General features: G+C 41.6%; 2 protein-coding genes across 3 annotated transcripts in view; one reads left to right on the top strand and one right to left on the bottom strand.

Moving 5' to 3' along the window:
- RTF2 (replication termination factor 2) overlaps window positions 1-24,538 on the top strand; it is an 80,285-nt gene that overhangs the window by 11,469 nt on the left and 44,278 nt on the right. Inside the window, exons 4-7 of the mRNA XM_030212644.1 lie at window positions 1,871-1,965; window positions 2,068-2,161; window positions 4,054-4,190; window positions 6,658-6,736. Coding sequence (XP_030068504.1) covers window positions 1,871-1,965; window positions 2,068-2,161; window positions 4,054-4,190; window positions 6,658-6,736 — 405 coding nt within the window. The remainder of the gene's footprint in view (window positions 1-1,870; window positions 1,966-2,067; window positions 2,162-4,053; window positions 4,191-6,657; window positions 6,737-24,538) is intronic.
- The window catches only part of LOC115476330 (beta-1,3-galactosyl-O-glycosyl-glycoprotein beta-1,6-N-acetylglucosaminyltransferase 7-like), a 32,761-nt gene continuing 23,164 nt past the window's right edge, over window positions 14,942-24,538 (bottom strand). For both annotated transcript variants that reach the window (XM_030212641.1, XM_030212642.1), the window contains exons 4-5: window positions 18,470-18,565; window positions 14,942-16,738 (exon numbers count right to left, since the gene is read on the bottom strand). In XM_030212641.1, coding sequence (XP_030068501.1) covers window positions 16,512-16,738; window positions 18,470-18,565 — 323 coding nt within the window. In that variant the 3' untranslated portion in view covers window positions 14,942-16,511. The remainder of the gene's footprint in view (window positions 16,739-18,469; window positions 18,566-24,538) is intronic.

Here is a 24,538-nt window from a genome sequence, read left to right as displayed (position 1 = left end):
CGCCATATTTTGTGACCCCCCAAACATTTGCAGATGCTGTTAAACAGTAGCAAACTTGAGAGGTTTTTTTATTTGAAAGCTTCCCAAACGTAGCCCGTTTTTTTTTTAACCATGTGGGGTGGTCTTGGCTCTCTGTCAAAGAATATATCTGACCTCTTAACACAGTGACATATATAGAGAAGTAAAATCATTGTGTCTGATAATTCAGTGCAGTGCTGTGCACAATGATAGCACTGTACTTCTATACACACGTGTATAAATAGCATTTTAATGGCATAGATTTTCCTTCCTAAGTGATGAATGGCACATACCTAGAGGGGAAAGGAGTAAAATATGCTTCGCTCTAGACTAGGAAGAAAAGGCATATCTGCAAAAAAGAATCCAAGTAAAAAATATAAACGAAGAAGTAGGAACTACCTCTAATGTCTCATAAAAGAAATTGTAGAGTCCTGGCACTTCCATAGAGATTTAAAAAAGAGCCACATTCAGACAGCAGCTTAAAAATTATATGACATCAGGTTATCACAGCCAGCAGTTAGTGCAGGAATAATGTCCAGGTAGAGCAACCAAAAGGACACCAGAATTCTCAAATTGATGGATTCATTTTTATTCAGTTGATGGATCTGATTTTTATTCTTATTAAATGAAAAAAAGGGGAGAACACTCTTACCAACAATTAACAAAAAGATCTGATCATAAAGCAGTAAATTGCCTATAGATGTGATATTTATAGGAGGAGAGTTTGCTTGCCTTCAAAATCAAAAATACACCTAAAGGTAAGTGGGTAAATGGGCAAACACAACCCTGATGTAAAATGACAAACAAATTTTATTTTATTTCTTGCTTTTTGATAATATCTAAGATAAAGTCTGAAAGGTTGGACTTCAGCTATACAAGTCACATCGGGTCATAGGACCTCTTATAACGCAAAGTTATTCAAGATCCCGACGTCATTGACCAAAGTCAATCATTTGTCCCATCCTCAAAAAAGTGTGTCATACCACTATTACTATGAGTGAACATTTTCAAAATATATGCATAACACTTTCAAAAACTCCAAAAAAAAACCAAATAAGTGATAGCTTTGATGTGTATCTGCTATTGTAGAACCAGTGTTGGAACAACTTGAAAATATCTGACAGCAGCCTATAGCAAACATGGGCGTTTCAGTAAGAGCCTGCTTCAGGGGACTGACATGAATGCAGTACCAGATCTTACATGGCAAAACACCAGTTCTATTATGGGATGAGAATTAGCTATTGATTTTTAAAAAAGTATTTTATCTCTGTTCTGTTCATATAATATTGATATTATTTATTGATTTTTTTTTTTATGTTTTATGTCTGGTCTGTTGCTCCTGATGCAGCCTTGTAGTTGAAACTTGAAAATGTCAAGCATTGTGATTTTATTTGTGCATTAAAGTTTTCTATATCATCACTGCTGTATGTTCTCTCAATCTCTGTGTCTCTCGATCACTGCTGCCTGCTAATCAATGACTCCAGGCAGAGGACGGGGGAGGGGGGTTGGAAAGGAAGGAAAGACGCTGAATCTCACCTGGGCTGCTGGCGCTGTGCCCCCCCCCCCCCCTTGGAGACTGAGCCTGGATTAATCTTGTCCCCCTGCCCTCCCCCTCTCGGCAGCCCTGTTGTTTGAGGCTGAAAGTTGTCTGTGTCGCTGCTTGTCTGTAATTTGATGGCATTCTCTGTTCCCTTCTCAATTATCATCATTTGTAACCACTTTGGTTTTTAATTATGAAATGTAGTATAATAAATGCTAGTAAGTATAAATATATTCTGTAACCTGTACTAGTAGTAATTATGACCATATTCTACCACTAAGTGTATGAGAAATAACATCTTCTTTTTCTTAGGTTGATAAAAATGCTGAATTAGTAGCCCGATGGCACTATTGTGCTCTGAGGCAAGAAAAGCTATGTAAACCAATAGTGGCCTGTGAGCTCGGCAGGTAAGGAAGTGTGTTTTGGTATTATTTTCTACAGTAGTTGTATTCTCATTAGTTCTCTTTGCCTGGTGTCCCAGTGGTTTGATTCTGGTTTTTGTATTGCAGACTTTACAACAAAGATGCTGTTATTGAGTATTTGCTGGACAAGTCTTCTGAGAAAACAGTGATGGAGGCTGCCAGTCACATAAAGAGCATTAAGGTAGGTTTCATGCTTTAGTAGTGTTGCTGCTGCTGTATTGTGACGTCTTGTAATATTATGTAGTCTTTGTAAAGCTTTAGTAAACTATCCAGAAAACATTTTTTCAAGTAGATTTTCTTTCTTTAATGTACAGCTTAACTGGGCGATCTGATAGCTCATTGGCAAGTGTGATACACAGTTGCCAGGTCGGGTCCTCTCTTGTGAGAGTCCCATCTGTTGCTCCACAGTGACACCTAGTGGCCAGATTTTGTAACCATGATTTCAGGGTTCTGAAGAGAGCTCTGCTGCATGGCCTCTGAAGTGAGTTGGAGGGGGATATCCTACTACTACTACGATTACCAGGGGGAAAAAAATCTCTAGTAGCTCTGAATGAAGTCGTATGGCACTGTAGTTCGATATAAGGTGGTTCCAATTCAGTTGGAAAACCAAAGAAAGAGAAAGGAACAAATACAGCACAGCCAGAGGTTCAGGCTGGAAGTGCTCTCATCGTTTTGGCAGCCAAACTAGTGATGGTACCTCAAATTGTAAAAGCAAAAAATATTATGTAAAAGTCACGTGCTGAATACTTACCAGCCAACTCGATCGCTGCACTTGGAAGTGATGCAACAATTGGTTGTTCCATCTGCCACAGTGTATCATTATGCAGAGACTTATGCCTCTGTTTTTTCAATCTCCAGTTACACAGTATCACTCTTATTTCCAGTGAGGGGGTCCTCTATATCATACACCATGTAATACCCAGCTCACATACTATATGACAGACTCTTCTTTGTACTATTCATATAGGCATTATTATATAGGATCCATCAGACATCTCTGTCACCACCATTCAGACTAATGTGAGCCAGGCACTTTTATGGTGGGCAGATATTCTTCATTTGATCCCAACTTTATTATTGTCAATACAAACGTTATTTTATTTAATTTACATTTTTACTTAACTTAAAAATGTATCAATCTCTCTTCCTTATTTTTATTATGGAGACATTCAGTCCGACATGAACTCATGTTTCGCAAAAAGTTGCTGTTTCAAGGTATGTCTCCTGAAATAATGCTGGAAACCAACTCCATGTTTATTCGCCATATATTATTCGGGATATATGGCGAATAAACATGGAGTTGGTTTCCAGCATTATTTCAGGAGACATACCTTGAAACAGCAACTTTTTGCAAAACATGAGTTCATGTCGGACTGAATGTCTCCATAATAAAAATAAGGAAGAGAGATTGATACATTTTTAAGTTAAGTAAAAATGTAAATTAAATAAAATAACGTTTGTATTGACAATAATAAAGTTGGGATCAAATGAAGAATATCTGCCCACCATAAAAGTGCCTGGCTCACATTAGCCTGAATGGTGGTGACAGAGATGTCTGATGGATCCTATATAATAATGCCTATATGAATAGTACAAAGAAGAGTCTGTCATATAGTATGTGAGCTGGGTATTACATGGTGTCTGTTTTTTCAATAGCAGCATGTTGAATAAACTTCCAGGTGCTTTGAGATTATGTGCAGATCTTATCTGTTTAAGAGATATATAAAAGGCTCATTATTTTGTGAAAGCATTTTTAGAATGATGGTGGTAAGCGCTAGCTACAGCCATTTGGACTTTATGAATTTTGTTATGTCTATTGTAATTTTTTTAAAATTGTTTTATTATGTATGTTACTTTTGTAACCTGCTTTGCTTAAAGTGGGATATAAATGTAAAAATAAATACTCCCTTGCTTGTGGATGTTTTTGCATATTTTTGATAAGTAAAATATCCCTAATGGACTGGTGTCTCAAGTCCTGGTCCAGGACTTGTTTTTCTGTCTTGCTGCACTGAAATTTTAGGCTGACTCGGAACAAAGGCATCCAAGCTAAAACTGTTATACTTATTTCTCCAGAATGTAATAGAAATGAATCTAACAGACAATCCAGCCTGGAATGGTGATAAAGGGAATACAAAAGGTGACAAATACGATGACCAGGGCGCACGTTTCATCTGCCCAGTGGTGGGCCTGGAAATGAATGGGAGACACAGGTGAGACCTGTACTTAGCCTGTGTCACTGTTATGTTACATTTGAAAAGCTAGTAAGGTGAAGTATGGCTGCTCTTTGGAAGGTTATGCTAAATCCTTTACAGTAATTATTTTTCTCAGGCATTTGAGTTCAAGGTGGAGTTGGGGGTGTCAATGATTTTTGCTGAGTAATTGTGCCATTTACTAGTGTTATTGCTACAGGTAGGTGTGTTAAGGGGTGGGGCACAGACAGTGTTCACAAGTGCACACATAGATTATAAAATAGGCTAATTCAGTGAGAGAAGAACCAATATATTTAGGGGCCCTTTTATCAAAGGGCTGTAGGGGTTGTACTGGCTTAGTGCATGGTGATTCGGCCCTACTGCTGGGATTGCCCAAGAGCTTGGCGATAGTTTTGGGTCTTCTACTCGCCATTTCCAGCACTATAAAATGCACTTGTATTTTCTAGCACTGGTGGGGGGGGGGGGGGGGGGGGGGGAGTGCCCGGTGAAGCCCTCACCGCCTCCTAAATAGAAGGCAGTAAGGACTCTGGCAGTAAATGGCCATTCGGCAATTTTATAATTACTTCACGGCTATTTACTGGCCCTTTAAGAAAAGGCCTTTTTTTTTTTTTTTTTTACTGGCGGCAGTAAAAGGTTGCCTTGGCGCATGGCGATCCCACGTGCCAAAGCCACCATGGGCCTGTTAGTGCCATTTGGTAAAAGGGCCCCTTAGTGAGTTCAGGATGCAGCCACAGAGTGAAATTTTGACATAGTTCAAAATAATGACAGTAAGGGTACAGATCTCCGTTCTTGTGTGTGGCACCTGATGAATTTTGCAGTAGTCTTAACAGTGTATATCTGCTCACTGACCACTAGGCGGTGCATGAGATTGGAACTACATCTCATAATTTTGTCACACCTGTTCATTCATTTCCCAGAAAATCTCAATCAAGCCACAAATACAACCAACCTGATTTGACTTTTTCATTGTGACTTAAAAATAACAAGGGACTTCTAAAAGACTTCTTTGTTTCCCATCAGTTTCAGGTCTAAGAGTAAAACAATTTCTAGAAAGTTCATTCTGTTTTCAGTCTATTTAAAATTTGAAGCTCGCTTCCTCTTATTGTCCGATTAGTACATCCTTATTATCTTTTTCAAAGACAATGGAAGACATATATCTTTTCAGTAAATACTTAATCTAAAATTTGTAGTACTATAATATCATAGTTTTATGTAATATTCCTAGTTCTATTTACTAGCTTTTTGATTTGTGACTTTGCTTTGGACCTTACTGGGAGAAGATAGGTTATACATAACATAATAATACCTTCAGAAACTTGATGACATCCTGCAGTGGCCAGACCTTGGAAGCTTGGTAGCCAGTTGCTTAGAACTAGATTCAGTGAATGGCACCCAGATTTAAGCGCTGAGACTTTGTCTTCCCATAACCCTTCACAATGTAACCCATAATTGAATTGTAACAAAATGTATTTCCATCATTCACTATGTATTGTAAGCCACACTGAGCCCGCAAATAGGTGGGAAAATGTGGGATACAAATGCAATAAATAAATAAAAAAAATCCATGCTAATCTAGTATTCTGTAAAGGTTCTTTGCCAATTGGTGCTTATTAACTTCAATAATTGATAGTGCTTAATTGACCAATAAGTTTACATGTGGATCTAGGATCTGCACCCAAATTTGGGTGACCTGTACAGAATCCTGGGGTTACTGCCTTACTGGATTTAAAGAAAACAATTTTAAATAAAATGAATTGCTTTTGAATTATACCAAAAGATAAATTTGTGAGTACAAACAGCCCTTTCAGAAGCCAGTTCTTCAGATGGAATGCTAAATTTTATATGCAAATAACATCTAGTTACTTAGGAACACATGGGGCCCTTTTACCTAAGGTGTGTAGGCACCTACTCAAGTCAAATTGGAACTACTGCTCAGCTACTGCGTGCCCTGGGCGGTAACTCTATTTTTGACGCGCATCCAAAACGTGCGGCAGAAAATATTTTATACTTTCTACCACGTGGCGCTAACCTGGCAGTAATCGGCAGTGTACGCATGCCGACAATTACCGCCCGGTTAACACTTGAGACCTTACCACTAAGTCAGTGGGTGACGGTAAGGTCTCAGGCCGAAAATGGACGCGCGCTGGTTTTAATTTTGCTGCACGTCCATTTTTGGCCACAAAAAAGGCCTTTTTTCCAGGTGCGCTGAAAAATGGACCTGCGGACATCCAATACACGTGCCTACACCAGCGCAGGTCATTTTTCGGCGTTCCTTAATAAAAGGACCCATTAGGCTTTTCTGCTTTCTGATCAATATATTTGTAATTGTATATATTAAAATGTTGAAGTTGTTTTATCAGTGTTACATTTTCTTTGTCCACAATAGAAGATTTGAATCCATGATATGTGAAAGTGTAAAACTTAAATTTGTTACATAATTTTTTTGATCCTTTTTTTTTTATCCCAGGTTTTGTGTTCTGCGAAGCTGTGGTTGTGTTTTCTCTGAGCGAGCACTGAAGGAAATTAAAACAGACCTTTGTCATAAGGTAAGATTTTTTGATAATATAAACCATATGGATCATATAGGGGCTCATTTTCAAAGTACTTAGACTACAAAGTTCCATAGGTTACGATGAGGCATATTTTCAAAGCACTTTGGGAGGCTAAGTTCCATATGTTTCTATGGAACTTTGGGAGGCTAAGTGCTTTGAAAATAAGCCTCTATATAGCTTTGTAAGTGTAAGTGCTTTGAAAATACACCTCATAATGTTGTAAATTCCTCTAGCACTAGAATCATATGTCTCTGTTTTTCAGACTTTGGTCTGGAGAGTAACCAAATTATTCAAATTAATCTTGTCTTAGATTTGCTTACATCTTTTCTATCTCATGAATGTTCATGATGGGTAGCCTGAAAAACATGCAGCTTCATTTCATGTTCTCCAGTTTTGTAGTCTCTCCATTTTTGGAAAAGGTGTATTTATTCATTTATATCATTCAATTATTTAAATGCCTGTACCCTATTCCTCCTCTCCTCCATAGTATACAAGTCTTCAAGTCCCTTCTCTTCTGGTGGAGACCCTGTACCAGAAAGTGACAGTCAGTGAGGTTTTTTTTAATGCACTAACCGTCACTGGTTAAATTAGATCCTGGATATTTTTTTTTTTTTTAAGTATTTTTATTACTTTTTTAACATACAGAGAACAGATGCTAATACCAACATTTGAACCAATCTCCTGCGTGTTCAATCCTCTACTCCCTCCCCCCCCCAACACATAATATTGATAATGACCATTATGTCTACATGGTGCTGTTTTGTCCTAGTTCCATATTAAGGAGTTACTATAAGTTTGGGTGCGTCCAAATCCACGCCAGCTGCCAGTCTCCTTGCTGTATACTTGTCCCACTGCTTGTAGAATTGTGTAATCCGTCCTGCCTTTATTGCAGTCATTTTGGACATTTGATAGAGATAATCCATCTTGTGTATCACTTTTATCACTGGTGGCATCGTGGGTTGCTTCCACGCTGACGCCAATGCAATCTTCCCTGCGACCAGCCACACCGAGGCTAGCCGATGTGCTGTCGATGAAATGGCTGCTGGTTGAAAATGTAATAGGCACGTCTCAGCCTTAAAGTCATATGGTTTCCCTATGATTTTTCCTAGCGTCTGAATTAGCTTCAACCAATACTCCTGTGCCTTGGGGCATGTCCACCATATGTGAGTCATATCACCCTTCTCCTTACACCCCCTCCAGCACCACCCGTTGCCTTTCTTATACATTTTTGCTATTTTGTGAGGAGTCATATACCATTGATACAACATTTTATATCCACTTTCCACTAGGGAACTAGAGATGGAAACTCTTAGCATATACATCAGTGCCTTATCCCACTTTTTGGTATCATAGCTTATCTTTAAAGCTTTTTCCCACCTTTGGGTGTAATATACTAGTGGATTATAGTATGATCCCAACGCTCTATATAGTCGAGATATACACCCTCTTTGACATCCTCCTCCCAAAGCCATCTCTAAGGCAGTATCCTCTATGGTCAGCTCCCTTTTAGCCCTCCTATTTACATAATCCCAGATTCTAGTATAGTGATCCTGGATATTTAATGCCGGGCTATGTTCAGCCACCAGAATTGAAATCCAGTTCTGACCAGACTGCCCCTGGCCACTGGGACATTTATGCGGGTCCCAGCTCAATATCAGTCGGGACCTGCATAAGGGGATTAGTAACCAAGTATTGCAAGACTACCACTAGAGGTCATGGCAGCCATTTTGAGGCTGCAGCTGACATGGGTGGGAGCGAGTGGGCATGGTTGTTGCCCCGAAGACCACTAGACCACCATGGAATATGGAGCTAGGCTTGGTGTGGGGGGGGGGGGGAGGGAGGTGCTCCCAGAAAGGGTGCTCTGCTTGAGGGGGACCAGAAAGGAGTACTTTTTTCTTGGGACGGAGGGCAGAGAGGGGTTGGCTTTTGCCCTGGGGTGGGGGAGGGGATCACAGACAAGATTCCTGCTACATCCTGAAAGTTTATGCGGGTGCCAGCACTTGTGCAGCTAAATGGGCAGTATTAGGACTGCTTTTTGTGTAGTTTTATCTGCACTGTTAGCTATGCTGGCACCAATACTGAATATTGCCGGTACCTGCTGGCTCCTCCGATTTTGCCCCGGACTACCAGTCTAATGACTGGATTTTGCATAGCTGGTTGGTGCAGATATTAAGTTGTACTGCCAAGTTTTAAGTGCCACTGAATATCGGCGGCTGGCCTGTTGAGTGTGATTTAAGCAGGTAGGAGCTTTACATATTGACCTCTGTGTTACTAATATGACTGAGGGTCTTGGAAACTGAATTTTCAAGCTACTGGAATAAACCATTTTGTCCATTGCTTGTTGGTGTCCAGCTGGCTGAATAACAAATTTCAGATCATAAAGAAACGGGCACTTTTTTTTTTTTTTTTGCACAAAGTTCTTTCTTGTAAGAGAATAGTTTGTAGCCTTCTGAGATCTAAAACATTGTGTGCCGGATTCTGTAGATGCTGTTGAAAAATAGGTGGTGGAAAAAATCTGCACTTAGCGCTGTTCTGTAAAGGGATGAGTGCCCTTTATAGAAAGCGCCTAGTGGGGATTCCTGCACCCAACTTTGGGCATGAGCACTTGTGCCAGCTGAAACCTGGTGTAAATCTTGGTGCTCACTTTGGGCACAGATTCCCAGAATTCTATAACACTGTGCGTATCTTTTAAGAGGGCTCCCTTTTGGGTTGCACGCTATAGGATTTTGGCACCCAGGCTTATAGAAGGACGCATTGCCAGTTGTGTACACAGCCCTTAATTGGTGCCAGTTACTGATGTTAATTGGCTCGTTAATCAGGTTGAACACCCTTCATAGAATCCAGGGGTATGTGCCCAGTGGGTCCTTTGAGCAGGCAGGTCTGAGGGTCAGAGTTTGTTAAAGGAAGCTTGAAGGTGTTGCATCTGCTCATGTGATCAGGCTTCCTTGTCTCTGGGAGCCAGATGCATCAACCAAACGTTAAAAAATCTAAAACGTAAAAGTCCCTAACGAATTTTAAAAAACGAAGAGTGCACCAAAAAAACAAGTCACACATGTTTGGTGCGGTATTGTAAAGAACAATGCATCAAACTGGTGTTATCCCTGTCGGTAATCGGCCCCTAAAGCATGCGCAGAGCAGCCAAGCATTATGCTGGCTGCTGTGCGCATGTCCCAAATGTCAAAACAACAGCAAAAAAAAAACCAAACCAAAAACACGTGTTTCGGGAGGGGGCAAAGGCGCTTGTCAGGAGCGTCCTTTTATGAGCGTTTTTGCCCCCCCCCCCCGCCTGAGGTCACCGCTGCTCCCCGCTCCCCCTTGCTTAAAATCGTGCCTTTTGTAGGCAGCCCCGACTCCCCCTCTCCCTCCCTCCCTGCTTTTTTTTACAAAAAACAGCTCCTGCCATCCTCCACCCCAAGGTCCCCTTGCGCCCCCCCCCCCCCCCCCGCCCGCCCAAGGTTGCCACTGCTCAACGCTTCCCCCCCACTTCCCAAAAATCAACCAGGCAAGGGCGGGCCCAGGAGGAAGGAGGGACGTCGGAGACTTCAGAGGACGGAGGTGATCAGCTGTTCTTCCCTGTGCAGCGCCCTCACACAAAGGTGAGAGGCGCTGCACAGCCCGGTAAGATGGAGGGGGGCATCGGTGGAGGGGGGAACGGCGGCGGCGACGACCTCTGGGGGTCGGCGGGGCACGGGGCGGAGGATGGCGGGAGGTGGAGCTGGGGAGAAAGAGAGGAAGGGAGGGGGCCGGCCGGGGCAGCTTAAAGTTTTGATTTTAGGGAAGTGGGGGGAAGCGGGGAGCAGCGGCGACCTTGGGCGGGGGGGGGGGGGGGGGCGCAAGGGGACCTCGGGATGGCAGGAGCTGTTTTTTTGTAAAAAAGCAGGAAGGGAGGGAGAGGGGGAGTCGGGGCTGCCTACAAAAGGCACGATTTTAAGCATGGGGGAGCGGGGAGCATCGGCGATCTCGGGCGGGGGGGGGGGGCAAGGACGCTCATAAAGGATGCTCCTGACGAGCGCCTTTGCCCCCTCCCGATCCTTTTTTTCATTTTTGTTTTGATGCGTGTCTGACAGCTCATGCCTTAAGGACAGCTCTGAACTGACGTTAAATTTTTCACGGTAACTGATTCGGTGCAATCGTCGGTATGGTTAGTGCATTCCGAATTGTCCACATTAGAATGGTAGTTATTTGTTTGCATTCTGTGTTTGTTAGCTGCTAGCATCATCGGAAAATGGCTTTTAATGCATGCTACGGTTGAAATTTTCTTCGTGAAAGGGTCGTTAAAGTTTAGTGCATCTGGGCCTGGATGCTTAAACTGGAATCTGACCTTAATAATGTGATCATGAAAAACCATGACTGAAGACTGAAATCTTTCTTAAAAACTTTAAATGAACTACTGTTGCTTGTCGGGCTGGTACAGCTTTTGCTGGATCCTGGTTTTATGATAGAAGAGTGGATATAGAGAGAAAAACTGGGAGTTAAAATGCTGAGCAGAGTGGTCCCAGGTGGTATACTGATATAGTTCGTAGTCCACGTTGCTAAGCAGAAGATCAGCAAGTAAGCTCCTGGGAGAGGTTGTTATCGAGCACTCAGGACGGAAGGGTTTGTTTATGTTGACGCTCTCTATTAGCCAGGTTTCCCCGGAGTAATACTAGATACAGAGTCAAGACTCTACTTCCATCCTGAAATTACATGACCTGGAGTCTAGAATCATTTCTGTAGCGACTATTAGAAATCTGCTGATCTGTCTGGCCTTCTTTTAGCAAACTGTAGAAAGGTCAACAAAGTGACCCCAGACTTCAGCTGTGAACCAAAATTCCTGAAGGGGTGGTTATTCCTCTTACAAAGCAGGCTAATAATCAGCCCAGAAAAAAAATAATTAGGAAATAATTTAGATCACACATTTTCTATCAAATCTAACCTGTCTCTTGAATCCAGCTTAGAGAGCAGTGCTGTGCAGCACGTCATGACCCATCATAGGGTTTGTCTCTTAGGGGATCTTCAGATTTGGGATCACTCTACAGATTTGTTTACTATGCATACAACACCTATACTGTCGGACAGGCTTTCTTGCATTATGATCCAAAATCACATTAAAATAACATGGAGTAAGTCTGGTAAAGGATGTCACATTCTGGCAATTTAACACAGGTTGTGTTTATGTGTGTGTACCTCAGGTAGCTTAAGTATGAGACCGGAAGTTATTTTACTGTCCTATACAAAGCAGTTGATGATCCGTAATTGTTCACTACCCTCTAATTATTAATCTTGTTGGCAACATCCTTCAATTCTGTTTCATCATCATTGTGTTTCTCACAGTTTAGGTCATGCCCTCCCTCCCTTGGTAACACTTTAGAAGACGATTTTAAGTCACTTCTGTATGTTATACACAAATAGATGCTTATAAAATTGTATATCCGATATGCTCATAAAGTTATGTGTGTACAAGCCTGTACAGGAATAATTTTACTGGGACTGAGTGGTGACATGCCTGAAGGCAGGGCTAGAGAAGGGTTTGCATTTATGCACATAATTTTGGAGGTTGGGGAACACATTTTTGCACATAAAGTAATCCATTAAATTTGTGCATAGCCAAGAGTAGGTGTAGATTTTGGTGCATAAATTTCCTGGAGTCATTTTCAAAATGAAGGTATGCACATACTTTTAGTTAATTTTCCGGTACCCGCAAAGGGAGGATAATTTGCGCACTAGTCATATGTTTAGTTACAGAATTACACCTAGAATCCCTCCCCCCCCCCCCCCCCCCCCCACCTAAAAGAAAACAAAACGAAGCTCAGCTGAATTGTAAAGTTCTTTTAAGCAGGGACTGTCTTTTTTTCATGTTCAATTGTAAAGCGCTGCATACGACTTGTAGCGCTATAGAAATGATTTATATTAGTAGAAGCTCAGCTGAATTGTAAAGATTTCCTTCTTAAAATTCTAATAAACTATAGTACAGTTGATTATATCAAATGAAACCTCTCTGCATCACTCTCTCATGATCGGTCTCAAAGCCACCCTTGCAGTTTGTGAATCACAGCAGTATTGGACTAGACGGCACAGCATGAGCATTACCTTTGAATCAAAAAAGACATGACACATTCATCCGCACCACCATCCGATGCATGCATTTGTAACTGTTTACAATCCTATATAATAAAACGCACCTCCAACATTCTGAAGCTGACTGCATGGCTGAGGCATTCCTGCTCTCTGTATCCATCTCCTGAATTGACATCACGTACTTCCGGGTTCGTCACAAGCAGAAGTGACCAACCACACGAGGTTTCTTGGTTTCAGAATGTTGGAGGTGCATTCTATTAAATAGGATTGGTCAGTTCCTTGAAGCACAGTCAGAGCTCAGCGTCCTGCACAGTAACGCTCAGACACCAGAGAGAGGGAGGGAGGGGGGCCTGACACAAGAGAGAGGGGGCTATCTCTGTCACACACACACACTCTCTCTCTCTCTCTCTCTCTCTCACAGTCAATGTCTTTCTCTCACTGTCTCTCACACTGTATCACATTCACTCTCTATGTGTCACACAGTCACACACTCTCTTGGTCTCATACACTCAGTCTCACAGAGACTCTGTGTCTCACACATACTCTCTCTCTCATATACTCACACTGTATCTGTGTGAAACACACTCTCTCTCACACTGTGTCTCACATACGCACCTGCACACACTCTCATTTTCACACACACACTCTCTCTCTCTCACGAACACACTCGCACCCAGACTCACTCTCTCTCGCACACATACACTCGCACATTCACTCTCACATACACTCTCTCAAACCATACACACTCTGAGGAAAACCTTGCTAGCGCCCGTTTCATTTGTGTCACAAACGGGCCTTTTTTACTAGTACTTTTATAGTTTCATGGTGGAAACATTAATTGTAGCCTGCGTAGACTATTTAAGTAGTGGGTCTGAACTGTGTACAATGTGTTTTCAGACTATTAGGCTAGTAGACAGCATAGTGGCTTAAAAAAACTAACTTTCTGTGCAACAAGCAAAGTTGCTTACATTTTTTACATGCAGGTACTTTCTCGGTTCCTAGTGGACTCGCAATCTAAGGAGTCCTTTTACTAAGCCGTACTAAAAAGTAGCCGGCGATAGTTTTAGCATGTGGGTTTCCCCTGCGCTCCATCCGCTTTTTTAGTGCAGCTGTAAAATGGCTGCTTTTTAAATTTCTGCCGTTAATGGCCATACGCTAATTTCCAAATAAGCGCCCAAATAAGCGCCCAGCTATTACCACCTGAGCCCTTACCACCTCCTGTTTAGGAGACGGTAAGGGCTGACTCGCTACTCGTGCGGTAATCAGGCAGCACGTGGCAGTGTGCCCGTGCTGTCCGATTACTCCCTGCCCCCTGCGCTCGAAAGTAAAAATTTACTTTCTAGCACAGGAAATGGCATGTGCTGATCTCAGAAATTCTGCTAGATGCCCCATGGTATTGCTGATTGTGCATGCACTACCCCTGCGGTAGCCCTACCACCACTTTGTAAAAGGGCCCCTTTTGTACCTGGGACAGTGAAGGGTTAAGTGACTTGCCCAGGATCACAAGGAGTCACAATGGGAATCGAACCCAGTTCACCAGGTTCTCAACCCTCCTCCACTGTGAAGATCTCTCTTATTGCAAACAAAGACATAAACGTGATTATGTACATGGTTTATTTTTACATCTCACTGGTTGATGCCATTGAAATCTGGTGATCTAGGTACACATACAAATAGGGTAGCACATACGCAGTGGCCATCATGGAATCTCTATGCCTGCAGTCTGTGAGACATTTTACAGTTCTACCTATCATATTTTCTTTTACAAAGTCCACGATTGCTTCCCCCGAAAGTTTTGTCCCCTCTGCATCTTTACCCCCATTGCCTTTTTTGTAGCATCTTGTCCCGGTTCTGTGGCCTTACTATGTCTTTCTGCTTCTTAGTTTTCAACTTGGTCACAACCAGCCTTTGCTGGGCTTTGATGAAATAAATAACATTCTGTTACATCTGCTTGTGAATCGTCCCCATTTTAGAATCACCTCTTCCGTCCAGCCACAGACTTCCACTTGATTCTTCAGTACATGTGTACCCTGAACCTAACTACTGTGCTTGTCACTGTGTGATGGATGTCATTCCTTTCTTTACCTGTGTCCAAACCCCCCCTCCCCCCCCCCCCCCCCCCTGTTGCTGTAAACACTGCCTTCACCTCATCCCCCACCATGGCTGGCCTGGAAAATTGAAGCTGTGTCTCCTGCATGAGAGCGCATAGTATTGCCTCTGCACCATGGAGCTGGTACCCCACCTGCTTCTTTTGCTCTTCAGGAGTAATTAGGACTTGCATCAGTTGTGATCCTTCATTTGTAGCTGTCTAAGGGTTTTCCATCATTTTTACGTCCTTCTCTTCTATCTCAGACATTGCAGTGATAGGCACAGGCTGCATGCAGTTCCCTGTGATACCAGCAGGGGAGCACTGAATCAATCACTAAGTGTTGCCTTTGAGTGATGACTGGAATTCCCTCACTCTCTGGGGCATAATAGATGCTTCCACAGCTTTCCACCTAGCATCTGCCACATTCAGACATCAAATGCTGTGTCCTGTATGGTGGTGGAACGCATGGCTGCTAGCCCAGCAGCGCTGCTTCCATAATAACACTATAACACCATTTTCCTTTTCACTGCTCCATTTAAAGGTGCACAGTCAAGGCGAATAGCAAATAAAAAATAAATTAATTAATAAGGCAGAGCTGATCATTTATTTTTTTCTTTTGGGTCCGCATACCCCCACAGATGTGTGTCCTGTCAGGTCTTTTGTTGGATGTTAGGAGCTCGATTGGAAATTCTGTTTTATATGATGTTTTTCCTTTTTAAATGATAGCAGATGGAGCCATTTCTGTTTTAAAATATTTCAGAAGGGATAGTTACTAAATCTTTGTTAGAATTATTACCTTGCTGTCTGTGACAAGCCTGTGCATTTGCCAGCAAAATTACTATGGCAGAAATAGTCTTAACAATAGTGCTCTACACCCTCCTGCAAGGTGAGAACTGGGGTATCATATTTTGCATGTCAGTATAGATGTCATGTACCTGGAATCTGGTACAAGGACATACTTGAGAATCTGTTTGCTGTTAATAAAATTGTACCATTACAACTTCCTCAGCAATCTGAATGCTGTGTATGAACTTTATTGAAAGGAAGGTTTCTTTGTTCCACCTCGGATAAAAATAATTTGACTCAGAGATTGGACCTGGTTTATTAGAAGTTTTCTCCCATTTCTGTTTTGCTTCTCTTCAGATGCAGTTTTCTTTTTAAAATGAGCTGGTTAGTCCAAGTCCATAAAAATTGCCTGTTTCTTGTCTTTTTTTAAACAAGATTTGAATGGAAACATTTTTTAGTGCACAGACTAGACCATGTATATTGGTCATAAAACTGGGCTTCCTCTTGAAATGGGTGTCCATAATGTGCCATTCTTCTTTGGACTGATAGTTTCTGTCTTTTTGCTTCAGTTTTTGGTGAAATAGGTGCCTTTATTAAGACACCACTAGTTTTCACAAGGAAAATGTTAATCCATTAGTGTCACCCATATTATGGTAGAATCACAGTGATGGGGTAATTTCATTTTGCTTAGCAAGGCTTTTTTTCTTTCCTTTTCTTGCATTGCTAACGTTATTTGCAATCCTCAGACTTCAGGGATTGCGAGTTCAGTAAACAACAAAACATTACGATAACTTATATTTCACTACTTCTTTGATTATCATCTGGAATGCCTCTGATTCAGACATTTAGCTTCAAATTAAAGTAGTTATCCTGCTGAAAGTGCCAATGTGCTTCCAGAGGGACCTCTGCTTGCTGTAGTACTTTTAACCTAAATCGTCTTTCTAAGCACTCTATCACAAGAGGGTACTTGCTAAACTCAAACTTATTGGCAAATAAATGTGGCGATTCAATGATCCATTGTAAATCTCCGAGTCCATACACACAGATGTCACGAATGTAATGGCCTGCAAAGAGAGATTTAAATAGTTAACATAATTTGCATATATTTGGCTGTCTTTACACATGTCTCTAACTAGATTGATATGCAAAGAAGCCAAATGTAAATCATAGATTCTTCACAATGGCAGGAAACTGGGGCACCTGCTTCAAGTTTTGACTTGCCTGGTGATTATATTTTCATGATTTGGATTAACAGGGAGGAAACTGTGAGTATAGTGTCAAGAAGATAGTGTGGGGTACAATGATTACTGCATTTTAAAACTCATACCCAAGGATTCTATATATCGCGCCTCAATTTCTGTGTGGAAATCAAAGCGTATTCCATAACAATGCACATAACTTAACAAGCTAATCAGCGCTGATAATTGGATGTTAAGCAATTGCCAGCACTAATTGGCATTAATTAGAATTTATGCGCACTACTTGCTAAGCATATTCTGTAACGTGGTGTGTATAAATTCTAAGTTACATAGTTGAAAAGTAGGCACGGTCATGGAATGGGTGGGTTGTGGGCATTTCTAAAATCTAGGCGTGTTATAGAATTCACCCACTCTGTGCCTAATTTAGGCGTCAGGATTTACACCAGGTTTTAGTTGGCGTATTTGACCGCGACTAAATTAGTCACGCAGAGCAGCACTCGGCATATTCTATAACATATGCCTAAATTAAAGCATACTTTATAGAGTACAATTTGATTTCCGCACAGAAATCAAGGTGCATTATATAGAATCCAGTCCATAATACGCATGTTATATATGGTTTTTATTTTCAGACTGTGCTCATTCCTTGCGCACTATATCAGTGTATTTACTAAGAAGCACTAATTGCAAAATTAGCATGCTTGTTAATTGAAGAGATTTTCTTTTTAGTTTTTTTTTTTGCAAGTTTCCTGTGCTGCTAATGCTTGTGAAAACCTAAAAAGAAAAGTCCTTAAAAACAGATGCTTATTCTGAAGTTAGCATGCTTTAGAAAAATGAAGTTCTATGGTGCATATTGTATGCATGGGCACGTTATGAGTTAATTTTTACATAGATGTATGTTACACGTGTGTGCTTGTTATGGCCTGGATTCAAGCGCCAGAAAAAATTGACTTGGAGTGCTATTCTATAAAGAGCGCTCTGAGTTTATAAAATAGCTCTTAGAGCCCATTCCAGTGATAAATTTGGGCGCCGGTATTTACGCCAGCTGAAAACCTGGTGCAAATGCCAGTCCCCCAATTCTTGGCATTTGGGTGCGGGAATGATGGTATTCTATAACCCCGCATGCAGATTTTGTATCGCCCCTCTACCATGTCCTCTTTTGAGTTGCATGCTAGGAGATTTAGAATAGTGTGCAGGAAGTAACATCAATTTATTGCTAGATAATGCCTTGTTGCCTAATTAATCTGTGTGCGCATCTTTGGCACCCAAATTTGGGCACAATATATAGAATCTGGGGGCATGTGTGTAAAAATACATTAATTCAGTGGTTGGTTAAGTTTAAGTTAATAAAACCAGTTACTCTGCCCACTCAGATCTGAGTTGTATGATGTTCTGATGGACTGAGCTGGATGTACACTCGTTAATTTGGGATCCTGTTGGCTGTTTATCAGAATAATTTGAGTTACTTGAACATTTAAGTAAAATGATGCCTGAGTTCCAGTTCTTGTAGCCCCACATTTCATTCCCTGTGCCTCTTTTTTTTTTTTTTTTTTTTTTTTTTTTTTTTAAGGGTTTAGCCTTAGAAGGTACAATTACCCTTACAACCACTGTGAGAATGTCCCTCCTGGTCCCGCCATTTGATCGCACGCACATGTCCTTCCCACTGAGCATCGGGCGTCGCACCTGGAGCATCTACAAAATAAAATTAGAAAGCGAGAAGAGGATAGCTGACAACGGGCTTAACTGTGACACCAGCTAACTCTGTTCATTGATTCTCACTGAGCCCCACGTGGATCAGGGGGACACTGTGCAGACAGGAGTAGAAAACAGACAATACAAAAAAACATTCCTCCGATCTGTAAGTTAGATTCAGCTCATAAAGGGAATAAGTAATATATGCAGAGAGCAAGCCAGGGGTGCTGTTTGTTTGCTTACAAATATTGTGTCCAAGATGACTTTGAATTGCATTTTTAGCTTTGATTGTTTGTGAGAAACATGATCATCAGGAAATGGAGAAAACAGTGGTTTACTTACTGGAGTGTAAAATCCAGCATAGCACTATTAGCCCTGAATAATAACACATTTTGGTGATTATTTTAGAAGCTCTATTCTTGTTTTGGTTATCTGAAAACTGGCATTTAGGCATCCATATTGCATGGATTAGGGAATGACACGGGGACAAAGTTTGTCCCCGCCCCATCCCTGTGGGCTCTGTCCTCATCTGCAGAAGCCTCTGACACTTATGATTTTATATTTAAATCTTTTTTTTAATATAAAAAGGAACAATATGCTGTGCAACTGTTGTGTATAAATTACAAATAGAAAACAATAATAACAAGCAGCTATAGTATCCCTTCCCCCCCCCCCCCTCCCTTCCAAGCCCAATAGCTGACTTCTGCTACCCCATGGAACCCTAATCCACCCTGTTAAAATGTCTAGGGTTACAAAATACAGTCTAGCTCTCCTGTCTTCCACAGTCCTTCCTGCAATAGAAGATGTCTTCTTAGAAGATGTGCTGGTAGCAGGATATAGAGGATCCCCCATGCAAATTTTGTTAGTTGTGGCCAGCATGTTTGCTTGTTTTTCCAAAAAATCAAAATATCACTGAAACATAAATAACAGTCCAGTTTATTAACAGGCTTCAAAGTAGAAAATGACACAGGGACAAAGTTTGTCCCCACAGGCCCTGCCCCCATCCCCACAGTTACAGCGGGTCCCCATCCCAGTTTTCATTCTCTAGCATGGACACCCAAATCACAATTACAGAGCTGCCAAGGGAGTTCTGATTTTTGCGAAGGAGATTTTAGTACATGCGCCCAGCCCCGCCCACTCTACCTTATGACTCCACCCCCTGGCACACCTCAATCCCACAGTCTTTACAGAAAAAATGTTATTTACACCAGTCACAGCATCAATGGGTAAGAGGACGTGTGTGTTTCAGTTCATTCTAGTACACCCCTCTAGCCATCATCTGTTTTCCCCAGGTGTATAACCACGACTGGGCCTTGGCTTAAGCCCACTCTAAAATTGTGGCACTGGTTAAATCATTGGAGATGCCCAAGCCCCACCAGCTGAAGAAGTCCACTGCATGAGGCCCTATCCTTTTTATTGGACTAGCCTAATATCTTTTTCAATTTGCTTTCAGAGGACTAAACCTCCTGCCTCAGGTCAGGTCAAGACAGTATACTGCTGTTATGGTATCTTCTCTTGACCTGAAGAAGGAAGTGTTGGTCTCTGAAGGCTAGTCAAAAATGTTTTAACCTTAATCCAATATAAAGGTGTATTACCTTATTTTTCTATTTTGTGTTTTATTTGTATTGATTAACCATTATTAGAACAGCTACCTTATTACTTTATCTTAAATTAAAAATAAAATTATTTTCTCTACCTTTGTTGTTTGGCCATTTACTTTTTCTAATTATGTTGATCCTAGTTTCTTGTTTCTGCTTTCCTTTGTCTTCTCTTGCCGGGGTTTCCTGTCCATTTCGCATTTTCCTCTCTCCTTTTTCTTTCAGTTTTCTTCAATTTATTTTCTGCCTCTCTGTCCAGTCTTTAATTTCCTTCTTTTTACTTCATCTTTCCCTCACCCTTATTTTCCCCTATTCCCTTCCTCTTACTCTCCAGTTTTTCACTAACTCTGTCCTTCCCCCCCTTGCCATCCAGCATCCCCCCTCTTTCTTTCCCTACTCTGCCATCCAGCGTCTTCCTTCTTTCTCTCCCAGTCCTTCCATCTATCATCTTCCCTCTCTCTCTCCATCCTTCCAGTGTCTCCCCCTCTTTCTCTCTGCATCCTTCCATCCAGCATCTCACCTCTTTCTGTCCTCATCCTTCCAGTGTCTTCCCTCTTTCTCTCCATTAGAGAATGACACAGTTACCGTTACCGCTGATATACCGCGGTAAATCAGTGATAACAACAACTGAAAAAAAAATTCCTTCGGATGTGGGAATAAAACTTTTTACCGCCCCCGCAGGAATAGTAAAAAGCCTTGTTCCCGCGGTAAAAAAAAAAAATCTTCTCCTCCCCATGTGTGTCACCACTTACACTTTCCTGCAGTCAGCCAGCAGTGTCAGAGATTCACGCAGGCCAGCTCCATGGCCTTCCTCCTTTAAGTTCCAACCTCTTCACCCTCTCTACTGCAACTTCCTGCTTAGCGTTAAACAGGAAGTTGCAGTAGAGAGGGAGGGACTTGACAGGAGGAAGGCCACGGAGCTGGCCTTGGTGAATCGCTGCCTGCTGGCATCAGGAAAGGCAGTGTGCTTACTTACCTTACTGACGCTGCCAGCAGCCCAAAAATTGAAGGAGGACATTGGTGCAGGGAGTTGAGTAGGAAAGAGCTGACCAAGGAGGTTAGATTGAGAACCAGAGATGGCATGATGGCTGAAGCCCATGAGGTTAGTAGTTTCCCTTCCCTCTCCTCCATGCAGCTGTCATCCCTGTTCACCCAAATAAAGCAAGCAAACCTATGAGTTGCTCTGTCCACTTTGTCATTCTTTATTGTTGGTAGCATTTTTATTTGGCCTTACTTATATTTTCAAGCATGCCGGCTTGCACAGCATATGGATGTACAAAGTGGAAGCATTGTTTTTCATCCGTTAGAGTAGTAATTAGTTCTAAATTGTAAATCATTGTGTCATTTGGAGGGGCTGGTTATAGGGACTCCCTGTATTCGTGCAGAAATGTTTTCACCTAGTAAAGGGCCACCAAAACAGACTTGTTATGAGTTTCAGGTGCTTAACAATCGAACTTACTATTTATGTCAATTAAAAAAAAAATCATTTAATTAGGTTGAGACCTGGGTGCTTTTAACATCTTTTTTTTTTTTTTTTCCCTGTGCCTACATCAAAAGAAGAAGATAACATGTGGGAACTTGCTCTTTTTGTTTTGGGGAATGCAGTGAGGTATTAAATAATGAGGGAAGGGCTTCCTTCATGCAGAAATTCTGTCTAGAGTCGGTCTAAATGTAGCAACATTGTCCAGATTGAGGCTTGTGCAGATGGGAGTCAGAGCTTGCGGGGTCGGGGACAAAGCTCATGGGAACGGAGACAAACTTTGTCCCCATGTCATTCTCTACTCTCCATCCTTCCAGCTAGGGTCTCCCTGTTTCTCCCCATTCTTCTACCCAACTTTCTCTCCTCATCTTTCTACTCATCATCTCTCTCTCTCTATACCCCTCTTCCATCCAGCACCCCATTCTTCTATATATCATTTTTTTCTCCCCTCTCTCCACACCCTCCCTTCCCCTTCCACCCATTATCTTTGATTCCTGGGCCACAGCTGATTTTCCCGATGAACGGCAGCATCAGCAAAAACAACAAAAACCAAGTGTGGGGTTGCAGCCTTAAGGTATGTGCTGTCTGTTCTGCCAGTCCTCTGCCCCGGAACTGGAAGTTGACATCAGCGGGTTTAGGGGACCGGCAGAGCCAACAGTGCATGCCTGAAGGCTGTGGCCCTGCGCTTGGTTTTTAGGTTTATTTTATATTAGTTAATTTATTTATTCATAACATTTATACCCCACATTAGCCTGAAATAGACTCAAGTTCAATGTGTCTTATCAGGAGAAAAAGTTGTCAAAAAGCATGTGGATTGTGAAGATTTGCAGAAAGACCTTAGGAAACTAGAAGTCTGGGTCCAAATGGCAGATGAAATTTAATGTAGACAAATGCAAAGTGATGCACATTGGGAAGAATAATCCGAATCATTGTTATCTAATGTTAGGGTCCACTTTAGGAGTCGGCAGTAAAAAAAAAAAGACCTAGGTGTTATTGTAGACAATATGCTGAAATCTTCTGGCCAGTGTGTGGTGGTGGCCAAAAGAGCAAACAGGATGCTAGGAATTATTAGACGAGGGATGCAAAATAATAATAAAAAAAATATTATAATGCCTCTGTATTGCGCTATGGTGTGACATCATGTTGAGTACTGTGTTCAGTATCTCAAAAAAGATATAACGGAACTAGAAAAGGTTCGAAGGACAGCAACCAAAAGGATAGAGGGGATAGAACTGCTCCCGTATGAAGAAAGGAAAGAGGTTAGGGTTCTTCAGCTTGGAAAAGAGACGGCTGGGGGGGGGGGGGGAATATGATTGAGGTCTACAAAATCCTGAGTGGAGTGGAATGAATGGAGGTGAATTGTTTTTTCTGTTGTTCAAAAAGTACAAAGATCAGGGGACACTCAATGAAATTGCATGGAAATACTTTTAAAATAAATAGCAAGAAATATTTTTTCACTCAAAGAATAGTTAAGCTCTGGGGCTTGTTGCCGGAGGATGTGGTAACAGCAGTTAGTGTATCTGGGTTTTAAAAAGATTTGAACAAGTTCCTGGAGGAAAAGTCCATAGCCTGCTATGGACATGGACATGGGGGAAGCCACTGCTTGCCCTGGGATTGGTAGCTTGGAATACTTCTACTAACTGAACTGCCAGGTACTTGTGACCTGGATTGGCCACTGCAAAAAAGCAGGATACTGGGCTGGATGGACCATTGGTCTGACCCAGTATGGCTGTTCTTATGTTATGTTCTTAAGCAGCAGCGGTGACGGCAAAGTGGTAGTGTTTCAGCGGGAAAATTTCCCGCTTTGGCGGGAGTGCTTGAGATGACCTGTCAAAGTGGGAGTCTCCCACTGAGGGCCCAATTCTATATATGACACCTAAAATTAACGCATGTTAGGCAATTACGCCTAAGTGTATTCTAAATATGGCACATAAATCTACACGTGGTATTTAGAAATGAAATCTATGCACGTCCTTTTACACCAATGAAAAGCTGATGTAAATCCCTGCGTGTAGATTTATTCACACTGGCCCATATTTTATAACAACGCACGTAGTTTTTGGAACGCCCATGAAACGCCCCTTTCTGCCTGCACGCATTAGAATTTAGGTGCAGTACATTACAGAATACGCTTAGCAATGTACGCAAATAAATTCTAAGTTTTGCCAATTAGTGCTCGTTATTGCTTAAGATCTGTTAACGTTTAACAGCTTGTTAAAAAATGAATCTATGCATGTAGTTATAGAATACGCCTAAATTTTCGCATGCTGTATAGAATCCTGGGGTGAATGCAGGAGACTTGGGATGTCTGCAATTACATAAATACTCATCAATGGCTTATTTCAGTCAAATTTATATAAGGTACCCAACTAAATTTAAATAGAAAAATTCTTCAATAAGAAAATTTCACATAGATCTTCTTTAAGATAACTTTTTCGCTTTCACTTTCATTAGCACGTTATATAGTGATGTCAGCGGTGCTCATTGCCAAATATTTTTTTATATATATGGCAATGTTATCAGCACCCACCTCTTCATCGGTTCACCTAATTATATTTCTCAATTTTTAAATGTTTATACTTTATTATATTGTTTAACTTATATTTTAAATCAGACCCAGGGGTTCTGCTGTCCTACATAAAGCCAGGATATGGATGTCTAACACCATACTAGGCCATATGTCAAGGGGGCATGGCTGGACAGTACTGGGGAGGGGTCAAATATGGACATCCAACTCTGATCGCAGAAGGAGAAAGGATGTCCAGTCTAAAAGGATGGATGTCTGTATTTAGAGCTGGTACTTGGCACATCCAGGTTACAGAAAGGTGCTCTGATTGAGTAACTGTCCACTGGAGGGATTAAGCACACCTCCTTAATCCCCCAGTGGTTGCTTCC

Source organism: Microcaecilia unicolor, chromosome 8 (assembly GCF_901765095.1).
Source record: "Microcaecilia unicolor chromosome 8, aMicUni1.1, whole genome shotgun sequence".
In the NCBI taxonomy this organism is placed as follows: domain Eukaryota; kingdom Metazoa; phylum Chordata; class Amphibia; order Gymnophiona; family Siphonopidae; genus Microcaecilia; species Microcaecilia unicolor.
This window is presented reverse-complemented; position numbering and strand designations above follow the sequence as displayed.